Source organism: Mytilus trossulus, chromosome 3 (assembly GCF_036588685.1).
Source record: "Mytilus trossulus isolate FHL-02 chromosome 3, PNRI_Mtr1.1.1.hap1, whole genome shotgun sequence".
In the NCBI taxonomy this organism is placed as follows: domain Eukaryota; kingdom Metazoa; phylum Mollusca; class Bivalvia; order Mytilida; family Mytilidae; genus Mytilus; species Mytilus trossulus.
Genome location: NC_086375.1, coordinates 20,854,198 through 20,865,651, shown reverse-complemented (window position 1 = coordinate 20,865,651; position 11,454 = coordinate 20,854,198). Strand labels below are relative to the sequence as shown.

Here is an 11,454-nt window from a genome sequence, read left to right as displayed (position 1 = left end):
CACGCTTATATAAATACGCTCTTTCATTTTTTTTTACCAAACTATAATTTGCTTATGTTGATACAGCTAAAATACATTTATCGTCAAATTATAGTGCGAATCACCCTTATTCATCGTCTGTTTGACTCTGAAGCGATGAAATATTTTTTCACTCCCCATTACAATATTAGAACATTTCTAGTGTTCAATTTAGAACACTTGTCTTGAACATGTGCGTTCAAAGACTGAACACAATGTGTTATATTCTTTAACGCTGGCGTTCAATGTGGAACACGAATGTTAATAACTGAACATATTGTGTTTAAAAATGGAACGCGTCTAGACGCGTCAGGCGTCCGCAATATTTGCAGTGTAAAAATCGACAAATTGGTGACGAATATCACTATATATTGGAATGTACTTTTTTCGATCAAAAACGTACAGAGTATTTATCCTCCTATTTTGTATACAACGACATAATACATTTAAATTTTCGGAACTAATGTCGAGTACACGAAAACCAGTCCTGAAGAAAGTTTGTTTATTTATGAAAAATATCAATACTTGTGTTTGTCCTCCTGGCTAGAGACTTCTGTAACCGCTCTCCTTGTTTTGTATATATCGTAAATAGTTATTGTTGTTATCTCTGAACTGATGTAATGCATTGGCTTTATGAGAATAAAGATATACCAAAACCAGTTCATGGACCCCTCTTTTTAAAATGCCATGTGGTTTGATTACGTAAGAATGCCAATTTTCATGAAAACGTAAATAGTGCAAATTTTTTTAAATTTTATAAATATACAGCAAGAAATTACGTTTTTCTACATTCGTGAACATTTGATAAATATGAGTTATTTGAAAAACAAATTGCACAAATTTAAAGGACATTTATATAAACAGAATTAACAAATAATCAAACAAAAACAGCTTGTGTTTATCTTTTAAAACAAAAAAGTTATGTATTTTTGTCGAAAGGAAAAATACGTCCACAAATCCAAATTTGGAGCAAATATATAAAATTTGGACTCCATTTTACTCAAAAAGTAGCACACGCAGGTATATTTTTTTTTATTACATATTTGATTTAATCAGGCAAAAAAATAGCCTATATGCAAATTGTCAGCAAATTTTTAATATGGGATCAAAACTGTATCGCATGCCGCAGTCTTAAGGTCGTCGTTGGAAACATTTAAAAACACTATTTCAAGATGGTAAAAACTCTGACTTGTGTATAATTTGTTTATTTTCCAGCATCGTTTTAGATTATAGTCTCATATTATTGTTCAACTTCAATTTATCCATGAAGCCCTTTCCTTTGTTATATCGCGTAAAAGAATTATAGATAATACATTTAGCTTCTTTTGGTTTTAAATGAAAATCTATGAAATCTATCTTCTAGGTCTCAATGACAACAAAATACAACATACAAATCATGCAGTAAATATGCAATCCCACACTCACTGAGTGTAAAGTTGATTTTATTTTTTCTTTGGGGTGGGGGTGTAATTTTGGACGTTAAGGAGATTATGAAAAAAGCCTTTTTTGTCTTAAAATCATTTTACTTGAGTATTGAGTCATTATGGCAATGATTGCAAAATGTCAACAAAGCATAGTAATAAAATTGTGTGACCTGGTGTCTTCGCGGTAAATACATAGTCAAACTCAAAATTTGGATTTTTTTATGACAAAAGTTGAATAAATTTCTAGATAGTCAGACAGAGCTATCGATAACGGATGTCTTAACGGAGGTTGTCATAGTAACAAAATTATACCATATTAAGTCGTAATAGTTTGATCGTCAAAGATTCACACTTATACTAGTTATTTTATGTAACACATGCCTACATATTTCAACTATCTACGAGACATCAAACCAACAACACAATAAAAAGACATTTCTTCGCCTTAGAATAAACGATACTTCAAAGACTTGCAACTGCATCAATTGTCTTTCCATTTTTTTAGTGTCTGGATTTGTTGTTTCAGATATGAGTCTACTATTCCTCTTATTTGATAAACAAACAGATGACAAAACATAACAATATGAAACTTGTGACATTAATTAGAGTGTATATTCTTCCACGTTTATGTAATTGCTTTCTGTTTACATACACATTATTGATTTCTGAAATCGCTAATTACCGACCATTAACTTCTTTTAATATATGTTATAGCATATGCAGATCTCCATTGTCACATCTCTATCAAAATGTTTGTCATCCAAACTGTTTCTATGGCAACAGATCGTTTGCAAAATCAATTACTAATACAGGTAAATGTGAAAAAATATCTACTACAAAAGTAATGGAAAATAGATCTCACGACCTGAAAATCAAATCCTTTGCAAGCAAAAGGTAAGGTATTTGAATTAATTAAATTTACATAACGGATTTTTTTAAATATGTTAATTAAAAATACACAGAAATTCACGAAAGGAGATTATTTTTCGGTTTTAGATTTTATCGATATATCTTATAGATTAAATTTTCACTTCAATATTTGGTCTTTATTTTCCGGCATACACCGTTATCAACAATACACGCCAATAAAACAGCAACCCAACATCAAACGATTTTAGTTTAAGTTTAAACATATTAATTTATAGTGGATTGGGAAATAGCAAATTTAGTGAAACACGTTTAGACACAATGGGTTTAATTTTATATGCATTGCATTACAATACAACATTAAGCGATGTATCAAAAGTGAAGCGGCGCATTCTAACAATGCACCTATCAATATGCCAATAATTAAAGACGCGTTCCCCACGATATAGAACGCAACTAAAGGGAGAAGTTATACCAATTAAGTTTATATACTGTAACATACATATTTACTGTCAGTCTAGTTCATCGAAACAAAAGAGCGAGATGTTAAGAAGCGTTTTCTAATGTAATATATGTCTTTATCCAAAAAAATCTTATTACATGAGATTGAATACAAGTCAATGAAGGCTTTAATTCTATAAGATATCAACCCAACAAACTAAAAATATCTAGATGTCAAACATCCGGTGTCTATTTTTTATGACACGAATCTAGAAAAAAAACAGTTCACTAAACAAAAAAGGAAAAAAAAAATAGATTACGTAATAATATTCAGAAAATTTAATAAAATTGTATTACATGTCTCTGGTTGTATGAAGAAATTATCTGCTTTCAAATGAACCAAGATCTTTTTCGCTTCCAACATGTCGAAAATCTTTCGTAAGATGAACCTAAACTTTGAAGCCAAAATCGGCCCTTGCCGGACCTTCTCCTTTCATTGCATACATAAGGGTACTTCAGAACCGGAAAATTTTACCTCATCATAATAAAGAAGAGTGATCATAAAGAAAAAGCGTATAATGACGTAACCACAGCATATAATAAAAAACCCACAGCATATAATAACAAACCCACAGCATATAATAACAAACCCGCAGCATATAATGGTAAACCCACAGCACATAGTTGTAGCATATAATGACAAAACCACAGCATATAATAACAAACCCACAGCATATAATAACAAACCCACATCATATAATGCAAAACCCACCATCATATAATAAATATTATCACATAAGACAGCTATGGCGTTCCATAGTTGTTCATACTATGCTTTATCTCAAGTAAAAATATATACCACCTCTTTCTATGCACCTATATATATGCATGTGCTTTGTTGAAATGCAATCATATATTTATTAACGTGGTAATTACCGTACTTTTTTTCTTCCAGTAAACACGCACTAAACCATTTCCGTGTTCCAGGTCAAAGACACGGTGGCATGTCTCGTGATAGACTAGTACATGAATATAGCTCTCTTACTCAACCAAGACGCAATAACTACCCAAGTTACAGAAGTGCGTTAAAATGGATCCGAGATAATAAAGATACAATAGAAACACTAGTGGAACTTTTGCAGATTCACCCAGACTTATTACAAAATAAAGTTTTAGAGAATTTCTTAAATTATCTAAGAACTTACAAAATTCAAACTCAGTCCAAGACGGATCGATTGTTTAATGATTTTGAAAAAACGAAGTCTTCTAACGAAGTTGTACCCACGATAACAGTAACATCAGAAGCATACACTCGAAGAAGTAATACAATCACCCCAAGACTACTTATACTTGGTAAACGAACGTTTGAAAGTGACAACGGCACATGTGGCGATTTATTAAGTCAATTGAGTCATTATTTTTCCGTTCACAGCTGTGATGCAAATAATGATATACTTAGCGATATACCAAACGTTGATGCATGCTTATTCTTACTGTCTGAATCAAGTCTGGCACAAAGCGACACATTCGCTTTAATTCAACAAGTGAAATTAACCAATATACCCCTGATATTTATACGCACACCAAATTTAACAGTCCCCGAACATGCGAATCGGGAAAGATCACTGTCATCGTGCTCTGCTCATGGAACCGATCAACGATGTAGTCCAATATCGCTGCCATTACCACCCATTTCCCGAACGCCAAACTATTTGAACATTGATTCAAATTTCATATTTGATAATATTTACGGTATGCAGGACGTGTGCAAAAATGCTATTGAATTAATTCCTGGAGATCTTTCAAGATGTTTAAGACAAATTACAGCTTATTTCAATGTGAAAACACAATCCACTGTACGTAAGACGGATGCTTTTGAACAATTAAATATGCGAGCAAACTCATTATCTATTCAACAGAACCCATTTGCGAGACAGGAAAACCAGCAACCAAAGCAACAACATTCAATACAAGATTCTTTGACACAACATCAAAATTCTCTATCAATGCAAGTGTCCTTGTCAGCGAAGGACGATTTACCATCAATTCGAGTGAGCCCTTCGCCGATCCAAGAGACACATGTGCATGTTAATGAAAAAACAGAAGGTGACAATTCAGCGTTGTTAACTTACGAAGATACTCTTGGTGCGTCATTGATTGTTATGGAACACATGACTTATGGAAAATTAGACCCAAATGACATTACTATTAAATTAAAGAATAAATATTATTCAAATAACGCGCCTAAAGCTACACTGGGACTCCCGACGGTTTCTACGTGTAAAACACCACCATTGTCACCTGTTTTCAGAAAAAGAGAAAAACGAAAAAAATCCGCCAACGTCTCTCAAACAAGAAATAACAATTCGAATTATACAAATGCATTAGATGTTTCTGAAAGTTCAATAGATAGTACAACATATTTACTTTTCTCAAAAAACAAAGGTGAAATTCCTGCAACAATAGTGAACTGGCCAAAAGATGCGAAAAGCATGCCAATAAACGATGACTGTATGTCTGAAGATTCAAGTATCAGTGGATTTCAAGACGTAGACTTTACGTCATCATTGTGGCCCTGTAATTCAGACGAAGACAATTTAGACTGAACGAATTATACATTTATTTTTACCTTGCATATTAACATACTTTGCTGTACCAGACATAAACAAGTAAACATATAACATCAGAAATCTTTGAGCTCTTAGAATTTTTCATCGGTTTGAATTCACCAAATTAATACGCATGTATTTCTAATAAAAATGAGAATGGAAATGGGGAATGTGTCAAAGAGACAACAACCCGACCATAGAAAAAACAACAGCAGAAGTTCACCAACAGGTCTTCAATGTAACGAGAAATTCCCGCAACCAGAGTCGTCCTTCAGTTGGCCCCTAAACAAATAAATAGTATTTCAGTGATAATGAATGCCATACTAATTTCCAAATTGTACACAAGAAACTAAAATTAAAATGATACAAGACTAACAAAGGCCAGAGGCTCCTGACTTGGGACAGGCGCAAAAATGCGGCGGGGTTAAACATGTTTGTGAGATCTCAACCCTCCCCCTATACATCTAGCCAATGTAGAAAAGTAAACGCATAACAATACGCACATTAAAATTCATTATTTTCCAGTATTGCATATATCACGTTCTGACATTGAAATTCAAAATACCACTACAGACACAGACATAGTGAACGAGTTTTTTTTGGGGTATGTTCACACTATGAGATGGTGTTGAAAGACCACAACCGTTCAAGAGAAGAACAAATAGAAATATCGAACGAAAAAGTCCTACTTGTCGTAAATTTAAGTAACTAGTTCACAAGTGTGTTGATTATGTATCAAATGGTCCTTGGTTTTTGGAGAAAATGTCCAAACCAGTTACATGTAATTAGAAATATGTTTAATAAGAGAAGTCTTCATTTGAATGTTGTCGTTCTACCAATAATCAATCATTTAAAACTAGGCCGTTTTATAAAGAAACAGAGGATTCAACTCCCTCAGGCAAAGTTGACCCCTTCTATGGGTTTTGCTATTTTTAATGTCCCTTTTGGCCGTTTTTTTCCCTGCGGCCAATTTTCTTGAATTATTAATTAGTTTTAAGGAGTTGCGGAATGATCGCTTATGAATACGAATACTTTATTTCGCATAAAACTCCAATTACATAGTTATAGAGAACATACATACATATAACTATAGGGTACAATTTTTACAAGCATGTGTGAACAATACAATGAAATTAACTTTCACATTAATAACTTTGATAAATTTACATTGTCAGTTTTCTAATATTACAATATAACATGAATTAAACAGTTGATCAAATTTATAGATATTAGAATTAGACCAGCAGTATGTAGGTAAAAATTTCTTTTTCAAACATAAAAGATCCACAATTCATAATATAATCGTACTCGTCAACAATGTCATTTTATATGAGACAACCCAATTGTACAAACAACGTTGGTATTAGCATCTAAATGTAACCGTACAACCTTCAATAATGAGCAAAACATTTACCATATACGGCCGGTTTTATTCCACACATTATTTCTTGAATTATTTTAATTTTTAGTTAATTGATTCTTATTTCCAAATCTATTTTACAACAAAAAGGAAAAAAAGGTCCAAATATAGTGGAAATAAGAAACAAACGTAACAATTTTGTTGCCATATAAACATAATTAGTTTATGACAAAACAAAAACACAAAAAAAAAGATATTATAACTCTAAAAGAAATGAACAAATGGAAACAGTTAAAAGGATTCTGCACTCCGGCATTTCTAAGACAATAGACAATACTTAGACAATAGACAATAGACAATACTAAGACAACAGACAATTTATTAAGAAACCTCAGACACATAGGTGTACAAGAGGACATCATATATACAATTATAAAAATTATTATACTCAATACATTCACACTTAACATAATAATGCTACATACATGGTAAAATTTAGCAAAATTTCAATTTACAAACTACCATATCATTCAACAAAAAAGACAAACATAAATCACAAGTATCGTGTAAGAATTTAAAAAAATATTGCTAAGTTTTTGTAAAGTTCTACATGACAAAATGTCAAAAGTTGTTTCAATTTGTACTCCATTGGATTTGCAGTATAATATTGTGGTATATATTTATTTCTAAGCAGTTTAATTTCCTGTTTTTGACATTTGAATAGATAATGAAATTCATCTCTTATTCCATTTCCACAGAGATGTCAAATTCGTGCATTGTTTGGTATTCCGGTCCATCTTCCCGTTTCTACAGGAAATTTTAAATTTGCACATCTGAATTTTGCTTTATAAATCCTGTCACACAGCTTCAATTTTATTAAATAGGTTTCCAAACGAAATTCCTCTTTATAAAATAAATAAAATGCACCTCTTGAAAAGTTATTCATTTGGGAAAACCAATGTTGGATGGATTGGTCATTCAGTTTTTGTGAAATAATTATCTTTACCCCTATTTTATCCAATGGAAGTTAATTTTGCCAAATAAAACTAATTCCATGTTCGTCAAATATGGATTGAACGTACGTAATCCATTTAAATTTTAATGTAATTTGAGCATTAATTTATACATAATGGAAGATAACTTGTAATTATTCATAATAAATTATTCCAAAACAACACCATTTTACGTTTAACAATGGTTTACAAAGGGAATCTTCCGAGTTCCCCATACACCATATAATTGGGTGTACTGCTTCTTAATTTCTAAATGACTGTGTTTGCAAACTTGAACGGTGTATTAACTCAATGATATCTTTACTGTGAAATCCCCATACCTCTGAACTGAGACTACTATAACACATGTTATAGTAATCTCAGCTCTGAAGCATGTAATAAAACAGGACTAAGGATTTTTTATTTTATAAATTAAGGAGCTATAATTGATCTTAATTAGTTGTTTTGCTATATATTAAATGTGACTGAATTGCATTTAATATTTACAATTACACAGCTCAGGTGTGAAACATTTATTTGTTTATTTATATAAATAAACATGACCATTGTAATCTCTATAAATAGATGGTTACTTTTCATGCAGGTAACATTTGACCGTTGTAATATCTATGAATAGATGTTTACTTTTCAGGTAATATAGATTGGTAATTTTCTATTTTTAAACATTATAATGTTCGAATGCGGTATGAAATTATTCCCTTTAGAGATGTTTTGTTTCACTTTTCAACATGTTCTTTCAAAGAAGAAATAATGTGTCAAAACATAACTTTTGATATAACTATAATAGTTCACCTTTCAAAAATGCATGACGAATGTGTCACAAATTTATAAACTTGCAATATTGGTAAAACTTCAAATCATAATAACACCCGAGCTAATTTTCCAATCTTATTTAGGTATATTTCACAACAGGAAAAATATTATTACCAATTTTCATTTAAACACAGAAATCATTACAAGATGGCAGAGAAAATGAAAGCTCCTAGTGTTGACAGACCAGAATTAGCTAAACATGACAGTGCTATATTAGATTTAGCTTTCGCTATGGACTGTACAGGAAGTATGGGATCTTATATCAAAACAGCACAGCAAAATATTCGTGAAATAGTTGAGACGATTGTAGCTTCAGAGAAAAGTAACGTACACTTAGCTTTAGTGGAATACAGAGATCACCCACCACAGGATGCTACATTTGTTACACGAACACACGATTTCACGTCTTCAGTTTCACAAATGAAAACTTGGTTGGATGCATGTAGCGCACAGGGTGGAGGAGACTGCCCAGAGGCAGTCGCTGATGCTCTCCATGATGTGTCGAAACTAAGTTGGCGAGAGGAAGCCACTAAAATCTGTGTGTTAGTATCTGATGCCCCTCCTCATGGACTGTCACAAAGTGGTGATTCTTTTCCCGAGGGGTGTCCAGCAGGATTAGACCCTATTGATATCACAAGGAAATTGGCCGAAAAGGGGATTACATTATACACTGTTGGATGTGAACCAGCAATTCTTTCTTATAGGGACTTTTTCATGGCATTGGCTTACATGACAGGGGGTCAGTACACGCCTCTTGGTGGTGCGAAGCTTTTGACAAAAATTATTATTGGAGGAGCTCAAGAAGAAATGTCCCTTCAACAATGGATGGCCGATGTTGACGTAGAGGTTCAAAGTCGTATAGCATCCGGACATGAAATAGACGACGAGGCTATGACTAGAGACTTGCATGCAAAACTTGCTTCTAAAGGTGCAAGATCGAAACAGTTAGTGAGAAACAATGCTGAACTTGCTGGAATTTCATCAAAAGCAAAGGCTATGTCTTCACAGATGGACATGAAATCTGCTAGATCGGTCTTCAAAAGTTCAATGGTTGAAACAGAGCCCGTTATGGATGAAGCAAGATGTTCCGACATGTACGCAGCTATTGAAACCGAGACATCCCACTATCAGGTTAATCGGATGCTACAGAAATCTAAGGCACGTAACTTTTATAAAAAGTGAACATTTACTGATTTTTTTGTGTATCTTGTTATAGTTGACGTTTTCTAGATAAGCCATCATATTATAATTACACATATAAACCATATTTAATGTTATATAAGAATTGAAATATTTTTGTAAGCATTCACATTTTTTATCCAGACATTTTTAATTGCTCAAAATTAGTTTATTATATAGTTGAAACTATATTTAACAAAACTTTAAATTGTCAATCAGTCTCTATATCATAGTTTTCATATTTCTCTCATCGTTGTATATCATTATGCTCTAACTCCTATACTAAGTGTGAATATCGACAGTTCAACAGTTTCACGTCAATCAGCATTTTTTTCAATGTTTTTAAGGAGATTGTTGTTAATATTTTTTTCGTTGTTACAGGTTGTAGAATCTTAGAATTTAATTAAGATTATTTTCTTGCATTCTGTACGCATGCTGTAATAAATATTTGTCGTAGGTCAAAAAAAATATGAAAAACATGTATTTGTCATTTTACATGGACCGAACACATCTTAGATTGTAAATGTATACGTATATTGCAATATTGTTCTTATAAAATTGTCATTAAATTGTTTTATATTGTCCAATTAATCGATTTTGATATACATTTGTTACTGAGGCCAAACTAAAATAAAATCTCGGTTTTAGGGATCTCTTGCCTACCAAATTTGTTTACATTTCATAATAATCATTTCATTGGCTGTTTTGACACTAATAGATGATCCCTATATACTAAACAAAAATGAGCAAAATAGAAATAAAATCTTAACTCCCTTTATAAAAATAAGTAGATAACTATCCACCAACGTTCAAATAAAGTCACTGTGGATGTAAGTTAGTCATTATAGGCGTACGACCTTCAACAATGAGAAAACCCATAACGTATAGTAGGCTATAAAAGGCTTTGGCATGAAAATATGAAACAATAAAATTATTAACAAACGTCCTAATCTATAACCAAACAATTTTCGAAATAAAAATATGATAGACATGAAACATGTACCGGCAACCACTGATTACACTATTTTACTATAGGGGAACATTTTCCTCATACGAGCTACGAGCACACAAAATGTCATGGATTCTAATATTTATCAGATTGAAACAATATAAAGAAACATGTATTTGTCTGACATGAAAACCCAAAAGGTCTTCAGTGAAATATGGAATTATTCATTAGGAAAAGATTGTAATGCAATATGCAATATGCATTCATGAAAACTCAGCGCCATGAGTAAAACAAATTTGATCCGAGAAGGACAGAAAAAAAACCCTTACATTTGAAATCATATTATACTAGATTAATGATAACCCGATTGATGTTGTTCATCCGTTGTCAAATGATAGTCGTAAAAACGACAAAAAATATGTTAATGCAATATAACGAGTTTGCTTTGTTTTTTAAACAGACTCACTGACAAGCTAACTCGCGAATAACACTGTCAATAAATAAATGAACATTTTTAGCAATGAATAACGCCGATCACAAGCAATTTGGAAATTGAACAGGTGTATTTTTATGCCCAGCCGAAATAGCGGAGGGGGCATTAAGTTTTACCCTTGTCCGTACATCCCAACCTTGATTTCTGTTGTCTAGCTTAAGCCATTGTCTCAACCAAATGTTATAAAACTTATACACATTGCTTATTTCCACACAACACAGACCAAATTTGAATTTTGTGGCGTTTCTTTTATAATTCTATTGTTATATGCCCTTTACGAATGGAAAA

The 11,454-nt window shown here is 32.2% G+C and overlaps 2 protein-coding genes across 3 annotated transcripts; both read left to right on the top strand.

Moving 5' to 3' along the window:
* Nucleotides 1-2,147: 2,147 nt before the first annotated feature.
* Nucleotides 2,148-5,405, top strand: LOC134709275 (uncharacterized). 2 transcript variants are annotated; one of them, XM_063569444.1, is made up of 2 exons: nt 2,148-2,254; nt 3,706-5,405. In XM_063569444.1, exon 2 carries the CDS (start codon nt 3,755-3,757, stop codon nt 5,354-5,356), a length of 1,602 nt encoding a protein of 533 aa, XP_063425514.1. In that variant the 5' UTR covers nt 2,148-2,254; nt 3,706-3,754; the 3' UTR covers nt 5,357-5,405. The 2 variants fall into 2 exon arrangements, with proteins under 2 accessions (XP_063425514.1, XP_063425513.1); XM_063569443.1 differs by having other exon boundaries at nt 2,247-2,336.
* Nucleotides 5,406-8,601: 3,196 nt separating this feature from the next.
* On the top strand, nt 8,602-10,319 carry LOC134710349 (uncharacterized). The gene has a single exon (XM_063570693.1). It carries the CDS (start codon nt 8,693-8,695, stop codon nt 9,725-9,727), a length of 1,035 nt encoding a protein of 344 aa, XP_063426763.1. The 5' UTR covers nt 8,602-8,692; the 3' UTR covers nt 9,728-10,319.
* The last annotated feature ends 1,135 nt before the right edge of the window (nt 10,320-11,454 follow it).

Excerpts from the sequence above, each read along its gene's own strand:
- LOC134709275 (XM_063569443.1), top strand. The coding sequence starts at position 2,287 with ATGGAAAATAGATCTCACGACCTGAAAATCAAATCCTTTGCAAGCAAA. Across the intron at positions 2,337-3,705 it reads AAATCCTTTGCAAGCAAAAG|TAAACACGCACTAAACCATT; the intron begins GTAAGGTATTTG and ends TTTTTCTTCCAG.
- LOC134710349 (XM_063570693.1), top strand. The coding sequence starts at position 8,693 with ATGGCAGAGAAAATGAAAGCTCCTAGTGTTGACAGACCAGAATTAGCT.